Source organism: Cydia amplana, chromosome Z, assembly GCF_948474715.1.
Source record: "Cydia amplana chromosome Z, ilCydAmpl1.1, whole genome shotgun sequence".
NCBI classification, from domain to species: Eukaryota; Metazoa; Arthropoda; class Insecta; order Lepidoptera; family Tortricidae; genus Cydia; species Cydia amplana.
Window position 1 is genome coordinate 23,505,897 of NC_086096.1, and position 17,703 is coordinate 23,523,599.

Genomic DNA, 17,703 nt, shown 5'->3' on the forward strand with positions numbered 1-17,703 from the left:
TGCGACGTCTGCGTGTTCGTCTGCACTGTCCGAGCGAGTGAAGCGAGTAATAGCCCGTCGCACTCGAACACTCGCCTATAGCCGAGCGACAAAACTATTGAAGCAACACTCGCTTCTCGCCGCTCACCCACTCGTTTCTAGTTTATCGTTCTACTCGCTTATAGCTCATCGCTTGCGGTGGGACAACTGCCTAAATGTACGAATACAAATCTAATAAAAAGTAATTGGAATTTTTTTTTAATGTTAAAAGGAAACTTACATTATACATGTACTTATCATGGTGTGTGAGATATAAAATCTCTAAGAGCAACTATACCGCTAAAAATCGCGGCAACTATCCTTTTTGATTTTTTAACAAAATTAGCGTATATCTGTATGCCGTACTATCCCGTAATATAGATATATTACGGGATAGTACGGCATACAGATATATGCCTTGAGAGACCTCAAGGCACTCTCGAGGGAATAAAAATGTAAGTATGTATATAGGTACCTAGGGTAGGTACTTGCCGTTAACCTAGAACTGAGAAATTGGGCAAATAATTTCGTCTTATTACACTAGAAGTACAGGGGGGAAAATCTAAAAACAATAAATTTGTAAAAAATATAAAATAAATAAATTAAATTTGTACAGAACCCTCGGTAGGCGAGTCCGACTCTCACTTATCCTGTTTTATTGAGGGGCGATTCTTGAATTTCGATTGCTTGCTTATTTACCATATTTGCGAAGTGACAATTTGACCAAACATCTTTTTGGAATATAATATTAGCCAATAAAAAAATATTTACTAAATTTTATCTTAATAAATTTTGACAAAGTAAAATGATGCTAAATGATAATTTGACCAAATAAATTAAATACGAAGTGTCTAAAGATTCATTTGGGAAATGAAACTACTGCGATAAGTTTGTTGGAAAATGATATTTGGCGAAAAGTATTCGGCCCAAACGGAAGTACCTACACCATTAAAAATGAACCTAACATCTCTCGCAACGATAAACACATTTTCTAGCTGATTTAATACTACTGATTATTCAATGGTCACATGTGTTTGTCAAAATGTCCATTTTACTTTATATTAAGTACTTGTTGAGTAGTTTTAACCGAAGCAAGGCCAGGCGTAGTTGCGAGGACTGTTTGTGACAACAAAATAACACGTTTTGTTGTGAAGAAGATCGATCGCGCTTGTTATGTTACAAGGTTTACAAATGAAAACATGATTGCAGAGTAACATTGTCGCTTTACTCGTAACGCAAGGGAGCTGGTTGCTCTAGTGCAGCGGCAAGCATTATCAATAATCATTCGCGATTATTACTTTGTTACTAGTTGCTGTGATTTTAAATTCATACACAACTGATTCAGTTTATAAATTACTCTACGTACAAACTAACATTTGCAGACTTGAAATGTTCAAAAATAAGAAATCTTCAAAATTATTTTTCGTTACAGAAACAAAATTAACAAACGACAAAACTGAAGCTTTAAGGCATTGAAAGTATCTGTGAGTTATTTAATATATTATTTGAAGCCGCAACTGTCATATCAAACTTATTCTTGTTTTTCAGATAATTTAAAGTTACGACCCGAAATTTTCATGACCCCATTGCTAACGGCCGATTACAATGGCTACCAGGCTACATTTCAGGAAGCCATGAAGCTCACTGTCATTATAGGTCAATTCTTTGGATTAAACCCTGTTACTGGTGTCTCAGAAATTGACACGACCAAATTAAGGTAGGTTACCTAAGGTTTTGTTCAAGATTAACTCTCACCTCGTGTTCCATATGTTATAGGTGTGAAAAAAATCAATTTGTCAGGAAAATCTTTTGTTTTGCCAATATGTCATGATCTATGTGAGCTGTCTAGGCCATTTTTTTTAATTTAGCAAGGTCTTTGTACCTTTTATCCGTTAAAAATGTATTTCTTTCATACAATCTTAAAAGACGGCATTTATGCAAATTTTATCTGACCGGCGCGTAGATGCTCCGTAGCGAACGAAACGCAACTGTGTCTGTCGCTCTATTATAGACGAGTGATAGAGAGAGATAATTAGGCTACGGAGCGTTAACGATTGACATCTTGTCTACGCAGTACGTACCCAGACTTTCTCATTTCTTCTAATTGAATAGTAGGTACAATAGAGGACCTACTCTCTATTCTTCAAATGTTCATGAGGTGTCAAGTCAATACCTCGGTACTTTATATCTGAGTTAGCTAAAATTAGGTTTACCTCCGCAAATTCGATACGTATATTTATAGAGTATATGTGAATAATGCTAATATGTGTATAGTTCGTTCATCAGAGTATTCAGAGTGTCTACAATGGTGCCCCTTTACCGTATGTTACCGTGGTTGTTACAATTTAACAAGTATGTAAATGATAGAGTTGCATGACCAGTATGACCATCGTATCAGTTGGAGGGTGCGGGTGGCCAAAGGAGCTTCGTAAACAGGAAAATACAACCACGACAAGTGTGAAGAGAAACTGTTTTACCATCAAGCCAGTGTTGCATTTGTAATTCATAGTTTTATAGCAACAGTCCTGAAACGAAAACAGGAGACGCGTGACACTTTCAGATAATTCAATTAACTACGTTAAGTAACATATTCAATGATAAATATCTACATATATTGAGCACACATTGATTAATGTTTCAGATTTCAGATACAATCTTGCAGATTTGTCTACAGCCTTTTGTCAATCATCGGGCAATGTACTGTTGTGTCTTTTTGTTTACTGAAGTTATTTACAGATTCAAACCCTAATCTCTCTGCAAATTGTAAGCTATTATTTGCTATATTTTATAAAATACTGTACATATTATTAAATACACATACCAAATTAAAATGAACTACCATTTTGATTCACAGCGGCCTTAGTATTCTACGTCACCAACTGCATAACAACTATATTATTTCTGCGCGTGGCAACAAGATGGCCAAGGCTCTGCCAACTTATATCAAAAACCGAGGCGTCAGACCCAAGCATTGACCGGACACTTATAAAGAAATGTAGGGTGTCATGTGTATTAGTCCTAACAATGGCGTTGCGTAAGTATTATGCTTGGCGCTAAACTTCCAGGAAAACGGGTTCCATCCCGTGGACAATACCTATACTTAGATTTCCTAGTCAGGTCATAAGTTGTGTCACACGGCTCGAATTTCAAATTAAGAACTCTGGCAAAAAATATATTTTACACAGTCATTTGAAATTAGAATATTTTAAGTGAAAAAAATGGCATTGCCGCCATTTTTTTAAACATGGAGCCGGCGCAGAAAAAATACCGAGACTGACCGAGGCGCTGTTATCGCATTGCACCGCTGAGGTTAGTACCAAATCAAATTTTCAAACCTTTACAAAATTTTAAAATCACGCTTAGGTTCGTTTATCGTACTACCATTAAACGTTACCAGGAAAGTCATCCAAGCAGTGAAGGAGCGAATACGAAGAAATCCCGCGCGTAAGCAAAAACTGTTGAGCCTTCAGATGGGTATATGCAGACCCACGCTTAAAAGGGTAATACGAGTAAATAAAGACCTGGGGCTACAGGCTTATAGAAAAAAAAACCGGTCACCTTCTCAATGCACGTTTAAAAGAAATTACGCTTCAAAGATCGCGGGCACTGCTTAGGCGGTACGCGGATCGAAATACCGCGAAATCCTATTTGCAGGCGAACATTTTTTTTCTTTGGATTCCTATACAGTAAAAAAAAAACACACACACCTACTCTTACAACAAACAAAATGTGAATTTTTCGTTTCCAAAAACTTAGAACCCTCTTTAGCACCCCAGCTACTTCAAAATTTCTCGAGTTTGGCCCCAAACATTAAAATCTTATCAAAGGATAATATCCACCTTCTCGGCTCCCCCATTTTCGATGAAGATATCTCGTCTGTTTTGGCCAAATCTATTTCTAAATTTCGTGTTAATTCAGACCGTTTAATAAAAATTACTAGCCATTCGGCCTTATTTATTTTAAAATTTTGTTTGATGGTTCCCAAATTTACTTACTTGCTTCGTTGCTGCCCTATCTGGAAAGTTGCTAGTTTAGTTCAACCTATCGATTGTGTTCTTAAGTCACAACTGGAATCGATTTTTAATGTCCGTTTTATGAACAGGCTTGGACCCAAACTTCTTTGCCCATTAGGTTTGGCGGTCTAGGAACACGCAAAATAATGAGTGTTGCTCTGCCGGCATTCTTGTCCTCAATCCATGGCACGTCTGATCTCGCAGGTAAAATCCTTAAAGCCCCATCGGCAACAAACTGCGAGATCGCGTGCTTGGATGAGGCCAGGAATGCCTGGCTAGCTGAACTGCCAGATGTGCCACCTAGACCCGAGAGGCAAAGGGCCTGGGACAACTTAGCCTCCACTGCCGTTCTGAAATCTTTAATTGACAAGTCGTCGGGTAAGGAAAAGGCTCAAGGCTCCCTAGCTGTGTCCAGACCAGAGTCTGGACAATGGCTGCACGCCTGATCCGTCACCCAACACCGGCACTTTCATCGATCCAAACACTCTCAGAATTGCTATTGGTCTAAGGGCGGGGCTGATGTATGTGTGGACCACAGCTGCGCCTCTTGTGGAGCCCCTGTTGATCGCCTCGGCCACCATGGACTCGCCTGCTCCTCGGGTGCCGGCCGCCTATTTCGTCACGCTGCGCTCAACGACATCCTGAGGAGAGCGCTCGTCAGTGCCAACGTCCTTGCGGCTCTGGAGCCCCAGATTGCAAGGGATGACGGCAAGCGCCCCGACGGGATGTCGTTGATCCCCTGGCGGATAGGCCGCGCGCTGGTTTGGGACGCTACGTACGCAGATACGCTGGCAGCGTCCTACATTTCAGCTATTAGCAAGCAGGCCGGGGAGGCGTCTAACATCCGAGAACGTTTCAAGATAAATAAATATAGTTGTCTCGGCGCACACGAATTAGTAGCTTTTGGCGTCGAGACACTCGGCCCGTGGGGTAGGGGGGCACGCGGGCTCCACTAGGCACTCAGCAAACGCCTAAGGGAGGCTACAGGTGACCCTCGCGCAGGCAGCTTTTTCGCTCAAAGATTGGCCATAGCAATCCAGCGCGGGAACGCTGCCTGCGTGATGGGCACCGTACCGAGTGCTCAAAATTTTGATAGGCATTTTTAATTTTTAGTTTTATTTATTTTATTTGTAGTTAGTTTTAGTTTTATACCACTTATTATATAAAAATGAACTTTTTCTATAAAAAAAAGAAAAATAACAAACAAAATGGTAAAATGTATGCTATAACCAACAGTAAGATAAGATAAGATAAAAGATAGTTTATTCAAGTAGGCATAATTACAATGCGCTTATGAACGTCAAATAAAGCTAGGTAGACCGGCTCCAACCCTACACCTCTGCCCCGAGAAGATTTAAATCCCCCCTCAATTGGAGGAGGGTATCCCATTATGGGACCGGCAACAAACTCGGCGGGACACATCTTTTCAAAAATAATTACATCTTATAATTAACATGCATTACGAGAAAATAAGGAAAAAAAATACAATTTAAATCACTATAGAATTCATGCAATTATACACATAAGGTGTAATAAAAATTTGATTTAGAAAATATACATATGTACATGGAATCATACAAATTCGTAGCTCTTTCAGAAAACATATCAAATTCTTACAAAAGGAAAAGAAAATATAGTTATTAAAATAAATGGGAAAACATATATAAATCTGATTGATTCTTATGAATTAAGTACCAACATATAATATTTGATGTGTTTTCCTGCTTACCTGAGCTGTGTCACCTATAACTCTATACATAATACAATGTTTTTAATTGCTACTAGTTATTATTAGTTTCTGGTTTGGACCATGCATGTTTGTCTGTCAAGTAGTCCTCGACTCTGTAATAAGCCTTCAACATCAATGACTTTTTTAAGTAATTCTTAAGAGCTGGAAAGGGTAATCTTAAAGCATCCTCAGGTAACTTGTTATAAAAATGAATGCATTGCCCAACGAATGACTTTTGTACTTTACGAAACTTTCTGATAGCAAGCTTATTTTTATTTCTAGTGTTAAAGTTATGGACATCAGAATTCTTAGTGAAGCAGTCTAGATTCTTAATAACATAAATAATACTATCATATATGTATTGGGAAGCTACAGTTAAAATATTAATTTCTTTGAAAAGTTCTCTTAATGATTCACGCGCTCTTAAGTTATATATAGAACGAATGGCTCTCTTTTGTAAGACAAATATAGTCTGTATGTCAGCTACTTTGCCCCAAACCAGAATACCATATGACATTACACTATGAAAATAACTATAATAAACAAGGCGAGCTGTTTCAACATTAGTCAATTGTCTAATTCTCCTCACGGCGTAAGCGGCCGAACTTAATTTGTTAGCCAGTGTTCCTATATGAGGAATCCATTGTAGGTTTTTGTCCAATGTTAAACCAAGAAACAGTGCTTGATCTACCATCTCTAAGCATTCATTATTCAAAAGTATTTTAGTATCGACTGGTTTAACATTCGACAAAGAAAATCTAATACATTTGGTTTTCTTAGAAGAAGCAAATTATTCATAGTAAACCAGTTAAGTACATCAACGAGTGTGCTGTTAATTACACTATAATCGGTAGATTTCCGATCAACCTTAAAAAGTAATGATGTATCATCAGCAAAAAGAACTATTTCACAAAGATTTTCTACTATACATGGCAAATCATTTATATAAACCAAAAACAGGAATGGACCCAAAATAGAACCTTGTGGCACTCCTAATTGGACTACAGCTCCGCTAGATTGGGTTTTGTTTACAACAACTGTTTGTGTTCTATTGCTAAGGTAAGAAGACATAAAGTTTAGGGCATTTTCTGACAGACCATAGTGTTCTAATTTCAAAATGAGCGTTCCATGATCCACACAATCAAATGCTTTAGAATGATCACAAAATATGCCAATTGCATCACAAGAATTTTCCCAAATATTATAAATATGTTTAATGAGTACCGAAGCAGCATCGGTCGTGGAACGGCCCTTTGTGAAACCAAACTGATTGCTTGTAAGTAAAGTATGTCTGTTGAAGTGACCCAGTAGATCAGTGAAACGAGCAGGCGTTTAACATGGCCACCACCCGTCATCAGTCATGGTTTGGCTCGGAGTGTCATATTCTGATATGTTTTTCTATGAAAAATTTGTGCGGCTGTGTACCAAAACACCATCCTAACAAAAGTTGTAGAACTAATGACCCGACTAGGTAATAATAGTTAACGATATGAGTACCTTTGACCACCTCCTTTTACTAAGGCTTTCTTCGTACAACTTTTAAAAACTATAAGGATTAATGGTGATTATTATTCTTATGCGTTATGATTTTTAATTGAAATTAAAGTGTCGTGTGTCATAATAACATTAAGCTAATTTTACGGTTTAATTCACACATGTCGCATGAGTGACTAAAAATAATTGCGTTTAATCGTAAAATTAACTAATTATCAATTTAAATGTAAATTACCTCAGGTTACATATCCAAACGAAATATTTTAATCCTCAGATAGTTTTTAATACATAGGTACAGGACTAAAGTGTCACATACCGTGTAGTGTGCCAGATTTTGCAATAAAATGTAAGTAGGTATTTTATTAATGTCATGAAATTGAAATTTTGGTTTTTCATTTTGAAAAATAATATAGGTAGCAATTATATACCTAACACGAATCCCCGTTAAAAAGGTATGTAAATGTATAATAGATTTCTGTTTCATTGTTTGCAGTGGAACACGTGCTCTCCGATTTGTCCTCGATAGCAGGTATTATAGATTGCCAGAAAGGAAATAATGTGTATGAAGCCTTTGTCGTTGCCAGTTCTCCTTGGATCTTCCAATATACAGGATACAGTCCTTACATAGCAATTTTTACGCAGGTGAATGAGGCAATCTATTTTATAATATAAATGTTTAAATTATTTCTACTCTCAGAACCGCCAGCTCTTTCGATACCTATACGGTTTTACAGATTATCGGCATCCAATTCACCTTTAACTGGAACTTCTCGGACGTGTTTGTGATTTGCATTAGTTTCTATCTGACGTCTCGACTCGAACAAGTGAACCGTAGAATTGAATCAGTTTTTGGAAAGGTAAGTGAAATTCATCATCAACGCAAGAAATAATTTGATACCCACCAAATATCTACATTGTACATATAACAAAAACTTCGTTATTTTTTGCAGCACGCTCCCTCTTCGTTTTGGCGCACTCTGCGTGAGGATTATAGCCGCATTACGGGGTTGGTTCGACGGGTCGATGACGTCATAGGAAGCATAATTTTTATATCGTTCGCAAACAATCTTTTTTTCATTTGCATTCAGCTTCTTCACACGCTTGCGTAAGGAAAATCCCGATAGTAAACTGCTATTTATAATGCATTCAGAATAATTAAGCAAGAAATTTAAAATGGTCTCTTATACTTCGCCTATTGAAAGCGTTCTAATTAAGGGAAACCATTGCATCTTGCATTTAAAAAGGGTTGGCTGTTTTTAGGGTTCCGTACCAAAAAGGTACAAAAGAAACCCGTATAGTTCGACCGTCCGTCCGTCCGTCTGTCTGTCACATTGCTAAATATCTCGAGAATTACTGAAGCTATCGATTTAAAATTTGGAATATAGTTGGTCAAACCAATTTGTCAGTCAGTAAAAACCAGGAAAACTATACTCATCCTTTTCTTTTGGGTACTAGTGTAAGACAAATATAGTATTATTATCTCTGCCTATGTTTGAAATGAGACAGTCCTTTGACAAACTATACAGATGGCCCAAAAATACGTTGACAACTTTTTTTCTAATTATTTTATTGTACTTGCGTAACTAGTACAAAATAAGTTAAAAATTAAAACTACACTCTTTTTATACTCGTACAACAAAAAAATATTGCCTTCAAAATAGCCTCCTTTCGCTTTGATACACAAACGCAAACGTTTGTTAAAATTTTCAACAAAATGCCACAACTCCGCCAAGGATATTTCTTCCCATTCTCTGGTAAGTGTTGCTTTTAGAGCGTTTACACTTTTGTGTTTAGTAGCACAGGCCCTTTTCTCTAGGATTGACCAAAAACTATAATAAGTAGGTACATTGGATTTACAAGTCAAGTCAAAATATACTTTATCCATGTAGGCCTAGCAACAAGCACTTATAAATCGTAACATACTTATAAATTATCTTAAGCTAATTATCAGAGCAATTTATTGATGTTATTATTCCATAAGAATATTGGATTATTATACAAATCAAATTTAACACAAATTTAAGAATTTCACAAAAGGATAGTCAAACATGAAAAAAATTGTATAAAAAATACTAGTCTAGAATGTTTCTAGAATAAAATCTAAATGTCAAATAAATAAATAAAAAACACAAAAGAAGTACATCGGAATATCAATTTCCTCATCATTAATCAAATATACCTAATAAATAAATAGTCATTTCAAATAACAATTAATCCCACGTTATTTTATCATTCATGTAGTCTTGTGTGGTATAATACGCTTTAGAAATAAGTTTACGCTTTACATAATTCTTAGATTTATTAATAGATAATTCAGTAATATGGTTTGGAAGTTTATTATAAAATCTCACACAATTACCCATAAATGATTTTTTAATTTTATGGAGCCGAGTGAAGGGCACTGCGAGCTTATGTTAATTTCTAGTACAGTCAAACCTGGCTAAGGTGGAACTGGATAAACGAGAAACCTCTATTAGCGAGAGAAATTATAAGGTCCCGTCATTTTTGCCTTAGATTACCTCTATTAGCGTGAGATAAAAACCTCTTTAAGAGAGAGTCGTTTGTCCCGTTCGAACCTCTATATCAGAGACTGTCTATCCCTTGGCCTTTATAAGGGAGAATCCTGAGAGTAATTATTATCCGTTATTTTTGATACTTTCTCATTTTCGTGGAATTAACGCGCGCGTGTTGCATCATACCATTTTTTTAATTGTTTATAAAAAGGGTTTGTCTCTTAGATAGGTTCATTGTTTTTGATCCTTTGAAAAAAACAAATGTGCGTCGTGAACCGATATTTTCGATCAAACTTGCTCAGTGCCTACGTATTGATTGTGTAGAATGGTTGAACACATTCTAGGAATGCCCACCTAAATAACCTACCTACCTATAAGTGTTAACGATAAAAAATTCAATAAGTATCTTTCGAGAACGGGAACTCACGAAAACAAAATTCTCAGTAAATTTGGTTTCCATAAATATTACTTAGCTGTATCGAATAAGTAATTTTAGTAATAGAACATATCACTGCAACTTATTTTTCAAACCTGCCTAAGCGAGAAATCTCTAAGAGTGAGAAACTCGGTTTAGAGAAAAACCTCTATGAGCAAGGAAAATATTCTAGTCCCTTGAGCTCTCACTTATACAGGTTTGACTATATTAATATTATGAATTTCACAATTTTTTCTAAAATTTACAATATTTTTATGTACATACAGAATATTCTCATAAATGTATTGACAGTGCACTGTCATTATGTCAATTTCCTTAAATTTATCTCTAAGTGAGTCTCTATGGTTCATTTTGTATATTGCTCGAATAGCCCTCTTCTGCAGAACAAAAATGGTATTTATCTCTGAAGGACCACCCCACAGTAAAATACCATATGCCATAATGCTATGGAAGTAACTAAAATATACTAATCGAGCTGTTTTCACATCAGTTAACTGACGGATTTTGCTCACTGCAAAAGCTGCAGAACTCAGTCTATTCGAAAGAGTAGCAATATGGGGACCCCACTGGAGTTTAGAATCTAAAGTTATACCAAGAAAAACTGTACTATCAACTAATTTCAATTCCTCATCCTTCACAATGACACTTGTTTGCACATGCCTAACGTTACTACTAGTGACAAACTTAATACATTTAGTATTTTTCTCATTTAACAATAAATTATTAACATTGAACCAATTTACTACTTTTGAAATAGCATCGTTTACATCATTGTAAGCTTGTTGCTGTCGTTTGACTTTGAAAATAAGTGAGGTGTCGATCAGACTAGTAGGGTCGAAATCAAAGAAAAGTTCCACAATTTTATGGTTTTTCATGAATTAGACAGGTTTTTCTACATCAGAAATTTTAACGAGATTAAAAAGAGTATTTTGTCACTATTATCATACCTATATAATATCCACTCAGCCGAGTCTTATTTAATGCAAAGTAGAATGTATCATTAAATCGACGTATATTGCCTCTGGGCTCTTTAATGCATCATAAACAATGTAATGACAGTTTCTATTTAACCACAGGGAGGGAATAAGAAGAAATCCCTCATGTCGGCTAGGAGCGCCGGATGAAAGGTAAAATTACGTCCACATCAGATTATCTTTCTACGACAATTTCTGTTCATAAATTTAAACAATTGTTTGTCAATTTCAAATTGCAGACCATTTCAAGGCTATGAGCAAACGGTATATTTCGTGTACTCGTTCGGTTTCTTAATCACGCGCTCCCTGGCAGTCTCGCTTATCGCTGCGCGCGTGCACACCGCCAGTCGGGAACCCGCGCACACGCTCTACTTTGTGCCATCCACAGCTTACTCTGTAGAGGTAATGTCCTTCATGATGACTAGATCAAATCAGGATCAAATACTTATTGATCAACATAGAAAAATAGGTACATTATGCATATATACCAAAACTAAAAAGGGGGTGGACAAATCAGAGTTGTTAAAAGGTACTAAAAATTTTTTATGATAATTTTCTATTTTGCACAATAATTATTCAAAAACAATATGAGGTCCACTTTTATTGCTTTAGTCGGTTTTGTCTCTGGCTTAACTTATGAGAAAACCGGCTCATAAAATGCTGTCCGGTTTCATGAAATGTACCTAAATTATAAAGTGTGTGTGTGTGTGTGTGTGTGTGTGTGTATAGGGTGGATCTACTTACTACCTATTCGTTTCGTTTGTTTAGTCTTATACTGTTCTACTAATATGCGAAATTACCTAATAGATTTAAAATTATATTTATTTATTATTTCATCATATTAAGTTACATCATAAATACAACACAATACAATACAATATAAATTATTCTAGGCTAAGATTATGGAAAGGGCTTATAAAAACTGTCATAAAAATGTTTGTTTGTATACATTAAAATATATCATAAAACTAGGGATTTTAGAGTGATCTACGAGACTGACAACGAGTGTTAATAAAAGTTGTTTCTCCAGTCACCCTATTTATTTTACAGGTACAAAGATTTTTGGATCAGATACACGGTGATACGATTGCTTTGAGTGGCCTTAAATTTTTCAACGTAAAACGGGGATTAGTTTTAACGGTAAGTAAATGAACGATATATGATTAAAAACAATTTGCATGTTTCTAAATTAATAACAGTATGTCGTATTTTAGATTGCTGGAACCATTGTGACTTATGAACTTGTACTCATGCAGTTCACTGGAGTGTCACCAACGCCGTCGCCTTCTACCATTACTATACCAATATTTATTAACTCTTCTAATAGTAAAGTTTAATGCTTATGAATTTTGTTTCTCTTCCCTTACTTGCATTTATGATATCCTCCTGTTTGACTAATTATCAAACTGGATTAATATTAATTCGTATTTAATAATAGCAGCCGCCACCTGAAAGGATCGTTGTTAATCGTTATAAAGAGTTGTATAGGTATATTGTAATAATTGCGTGGTATTTATTGGAATTGGCTAAGTAAAATTTCCGAATTTGTCAATAAAGATAACGTACAAGACAGAAATAAGCTACCTATTCAAAATTAAAACTTACTCTCAGTAATAGTGTTCTATCTAGAGAAAATAGTCCCATTCCTTGCAACGTCACCCAATCAAACTTCAGCTGAGTTTTCAGCCTGTCAACCTGAAATAATTAAACTTTGTTCAAAATGGCTTAATACCAAATAAAATAATATTGAATGATGGAATAATAGAAAGTAAAAAAGGAATATACAGTACCGATCATAAGTATTTTGACAAATAAAAATATTTAAATAAGTTTATGAAAACAGTAAATATTTAATCATTACTTCTTAGTACATTAAGTAAGCCTGTTTAGACATAGTTTTTTACATTTTATTCTTAAAAGGAGCTACTCGTATTGGTCCATGAAACACCTGATGAAAGGTAATCTTCCGATATCACTCAAACGGAAGCTCATGGACATGTGCATACTCCCAGTTCTAACCTACGGTGCACAGACTTTGGTCTTTGACTAAAGCTCAGAAGTCCAGACTCGGGGTTTGCCAACGAGCCATGGAGCGTAGCATAATAGGTGTCAAATTGGTGGATCGTGTCCGGAACACCACGTTGCGCTCCAAGACCCAAATCGTCGATGTAGCTCGGAAGGCGGCCAAGCTAAAATAGGACTGGGCTGGTCACGTCTGGCGAATGCCGAGTGAGTTGTGGGGCAAAATCCCGTCAGAGTGGGAGCCCGAAAACTCAAACAGGGGATCTGGCAGACCCTGCCGGCGATGGCGGGATGAACTGGACTCCTTTTTAAATGAGTGGCCAGACATAGCACTAGACAGAGATTTGTGGAGTAATTGGGGGGAGGCCTTTACCCAGCAGTGGGTCACGACAGGCTCCAAATAATAATAATAATAATTCTTAAAAGTAAAAACAACCATAAAAAAAAACTTAAAATTCACAAATCTGCTCGCGTATATAAAATTCCCTAGTCTAAGTGGTAAGATTGTTAAATAGTCTTACTGGTTATGAAGCTTTTTTGCCCGAAAGCTGCATTTTGAGAGGAAAGCAAGCCGCTTTGCACGATGATAGTGGAGACCCAATAAAACGATTTTTTTCGAAGAACCCGTAATTTCGTCACTTAGGAGCTGAGGTGAAGCGAGGTCTGTTATAAACTGAAAAAAAATCTACAAATTTTACGGATCCTCCGATTTCGTTAAATTTTGGTGTCAATTGTAAAAAAAAATGACTTTCTTTATCGTAAAAAAAATTAAAACAAAATATGTCAATACAAAAATATTGTAAAAAAAATTGAAAACCTAATTTTTCCTTTTACACTTTATTTTTGCAAATAGTGTGTTTCAATATAGAAAAAAGTCTACAAAAAGCACTAAATGCTAAAATCAAACATATTTCTTATCGTATATTGAAAACCGCATCAAAATCGGTTAAGCCGTTTATGAGATTCAAGTTTTCGAATTTGGCTAAGTTTTATTTACATGTCGATTTTTAGTATTGGGCTTCTGTTAATGACCAAGTTTATGCGCTGTAGGTTGTTAGGATAAGCAAGGATACACATGTTGAAGTGTTTGTGTTTTGATGCCAGTGGAAGATGGCCCTTCGTGGACCAGAAGCTCTTCCAGGCATTTTCGATGCGTCTATCGATTTCCTTGGACTGCATATTATCGAAGGATTCTATCTGGCCCATGCAGGTATATTCGTCAACGAAATTGTATATCCTGCCCATCTACCGTGACCCTACGTTTCACGCTATTGACTATTAACTGGGTTTTTGTCCTGTTCATTTCGAATCCGACTTCAAGACTTGCTGGTCTAAGGTCTAACATTTTCTCTAAAGGAGGTGCAGTGTGGGAAAACAACACTATGTCGTCGGAAAAACGCAGGTTTTTGAACCTTATTCCGCCGACGTCAATGCCCATTGTTTCCCATTTAGCCACCAGCTTCTGGACGATTTCCTGTAGGCAAGAGGTAAACAGCTTTGGAGATAGTGGGTCGATCATCCTGTTTGACTCCTTTTTGGATTCAGAATTAGGGCCAGGAACTTGCAGTACTTTTGCGGTAGATGGTTCCGATGAGCTTGTGCCTATAACGCTGCTCGCGTTGCTTCGCTGTGTGGCTAACGACGTGTCTTGCACTAAATATGCGCCGGACCTGGGGTCGCCCCTTTTTTCACGTAGGCGTCATTGTCCTAACTTATTGATAGTTTTTATTTGCCTCAGCACACTAAGAGCCGCTTGTCTCTACGGCTACTGGTACCTATGTACAAATTCGTAGGCAGGCTCCAAATTGGAATATTTCGATCGTTTAAGTTTTGCTGCATTTTCGGCGGCTGCTCCGACGCGCCCTGTGGCTGAGGTGTGAAGGGGCAAGTGTGCTTACACACGTCGCACTCGCATCCCAAATGGGGCTGCGTTTTCAGCAGTGTCAAACCATCTGGCCTTTTTCCGTCAGCCCTATTTAGGCCTGAGACTCCAACACGTCCAGCGTCTAGTAGCATTTTGAAGTACCTCCTGCCTTTATAAGCTTATTTGGTTTCCTAGAAACCATTTTATTAAATTGTATGATACACATGCAGAGCACAGAACGGTTTTTTAAAGTAAAGAACAAACTTGTAACTAACCTTCCCTCAACTCAAGCTGCACTTCACAAACATACCTACGTTGCGTGCAGCGTACCATGTGAGCCAAGTACGAATGAAGGCGAATAGACCTTTTCAGGGTTCCGTACCCAAAGGGTAAAAACGGGACCCTATTACTAAGACTCCGCTGTCCGTCCGTCTGTCCAAACGGAACAGAACTGGTAAACATCAGACTGTATCTCATGAACCGTGATAGCTAGGCAATTGAAATGTTCACAGATGATGTATTTCTGTTGCCGCTATAACAACAAATACTAAAAATAGAATAAAATAAATATTTAAGTGGGGCTCCCATACAACAAACGTACATTTTTTGCCGTTTTTTGCGTAATGGTACGGAACCTTTCGTGCGCGAGTCCGACTCGCACTTGTCCAGTTTTTTGTGAATATATACACATATTTTTAAAATATATAAAATAAATTCCCACAAAATACTTAAAATTTACTATGATTTACATGCTATTTGGTCTATAAAATAAATAAATAAAACTAAGCAACTTCTGAAACATGGATCTCATAAACTGCTTAACCGATTTTGATGCGGTTTCCAGTATATGATAAAAAATTTATTTAATTTTATGTTACAGTACTTTTTTCTAAACATTATTCAATGTGGAAGACACTATTTGCACAAATAAACCGTAAAAGGAAAAAATTGGTTTTCAATCTTTTAACACTATTTTTCTTTAAAAATATTTTGTTTTTATTTTTTTTATAATTAAAAATGTAATTTTCTTTCAATTGACACCAAATTTAACGAAATTGGATGATGATCCGTGAAACTTGTAGGATTTTTTTTTCTGTTTTTAACAGACCTCGCTTCACCTCGGCCACTAAGGGATGAAATTACGGGTTCTTCGAAAAAAATGTTTTAATGGGCCTCCACTATCGTCGTGCAAAGCGGCTTGCTTTCCTCCAAAAGTGCAGCTTTTTTTTCATAACAAGCATGACTAAAATAAAAAACTTCTTCAATATTTGGTTGCAAATCCTTTAGCCTTCCGAACAGCAGCACATCGAGCCGGCATCGAATCAACTAACTTCTGTATACGTTCGTAAGGTAAGTTCTCCCACTCTGTCTTAAGAGCTTGGAAAAAAGCCTCTTTGTTAGAGTAATTTCTGCGTCTTACTCTGCGGTCCAGTTCTTCCCATAAATGCTCTATTGGATTAAGATCGGCACTTTGACTCTGCGATTCAAAAACCTTCACTTTTTTTCGTTTCAGGAAAGCCTGGATATGTTTGGATTTGTGCTTAGGGTCGATATCGTGCTGAAAAACCCAGCGAGGTGGCATATTCTCTCTGGCATAAGGTATCATGTGTGTATTAAGTATGTTTTCGTACACAAAGCGATCCATTATCCCGTCAATTCTTACGAGAGAGAGGGCCGATCCCGTGGCGATGGCGTGAAAAACATCCCCAAACCATAACATTACCACTACCATGCTTGTTTCGTGACGTTTATTGTTAGGACGTCGCACATACTTAATGCCATCCGATGACATCAAATTAAATTTGCTCTCGTCACTCCATAATATTGTTGACCATTCACTACTTGTCCACGATTTGTGACGAAGAGCGAACGCTAATCTTGATGTCTTATTCTTTGCCGAAATATGCGGCTTTTTTATTACGTGATCCGTTGTTGAAGTGGTTTTTCGACCGCTTCTAGGCTTATTGTCGACACTGTTTTGAGCCTTGAATAATTTAATCCCAACAATATTATGTAGGGATAAGTGCGTTCATACAAATCCGACTAAACATTCTCGTTAAGCAAACACAGGCGCCATCTGTTGTATAGTATGCGTACTACCGGCCAAGTCGGACACATATGTTAAAGTAGACTGCACTCTCTCATCGCGCCGAACAAAATACCTCGAGAGCGTGCGGTGTCCCTTTTTCAGGGTTCCGTAGCCAAATGGCAAAAAACGGAACCCTTATAGATTCGTCATGTCTGTCTGTCTGTCTGTCTGTCTGTCTGTCTGTCTGTCTGTCTGTCTGTCCGTCTGTCTGTCCGTCCGTATGTCACAGCCACTTTTCTCCGAAACTATAAGAACTATACTGTTGAAACTTGGTAAGTAGATGTATTCTGTGAACCGCATTAAGATTTTCACACAAAAATAGAAAAAAAAACAATAAATTTTTGGGGTTCCCCATACTTCGAACTGAAACTCAAAATTTTTTTTTTCATCAAACCCATACGTGTGGGGTATCTATGGATAGGTCTTCAAAAATGATATTGAGGTTTCTAATATCATTTTTTTCTAAACTGAATAGTTTGCGCGAGAGACACTTCCAAAGTGGTAAAATGTGTGTCCCCCCCCCCTAACTTCTAAAATAAGAGAATGATAAA

General features: G+C 36.9%; 1 protein-coding gene across 1 annotated transcript; it reads left to right on the forward strand.

Moving 5' to 3' along the window:
* Positions 1-1,127: 1,127 nt before the first annotated feature.
* On the forward strand, positions 1,128-12,589 carry LOC134661289 (gustatory receptor 5a for trehalose-like). The gene is made up of 11 exons (XM_063517283.1): positions 1,128-1,326; positions 1,401-1,735; positions 2,660-2,781; positions 2,873-3,052; positions 7,748-7,896; positions 7,989-8,111; positions 8,205-8,359; positions 11,280-11,330; positions 11,417-11,579; positions 12,228-12,317; positions 12,392-12,589. Exons 2-11 carry the CDS (start codon positions 1,596-1,598, stop codon positions 12,512-12,514), a joined length of 1,296 nt encoding a protein of 431 aa, XP_063373353.1. The 5' UTR covers positions 1,128-1,326; positions 1,401-1,595; the 3' UTR covers positions 12,515-12,589.
* The last annotated feature ends 5,114 nt before the right edge of the window (positions 12,590-17,703 follow it).

Bases quoted from the DNA above. Each gene is read 5' to 3' on its own strand.
- LOC134661289 (XM_063517283.1), top strand. From the start codon at position 1,596: ATGACCCCATTGCTAACGGCCGATTACAATGGCTACCAGGCTACATTT. The intron at 2,782-2,872 runs GTAAGCTATTAT...TTTGATTCACAG, and splicing joins CCCTAATCTCTCTGCAAATT to CGGCCTTAGTATTCTACGTC. The intron at 8,112-8,204 runs GTAAGTGAAATT...TATTTTTTGCAG, and splicing joins TTGAATCAGTTTTTGGAAAG to CACGCTCCCTCTTCGTTTTG.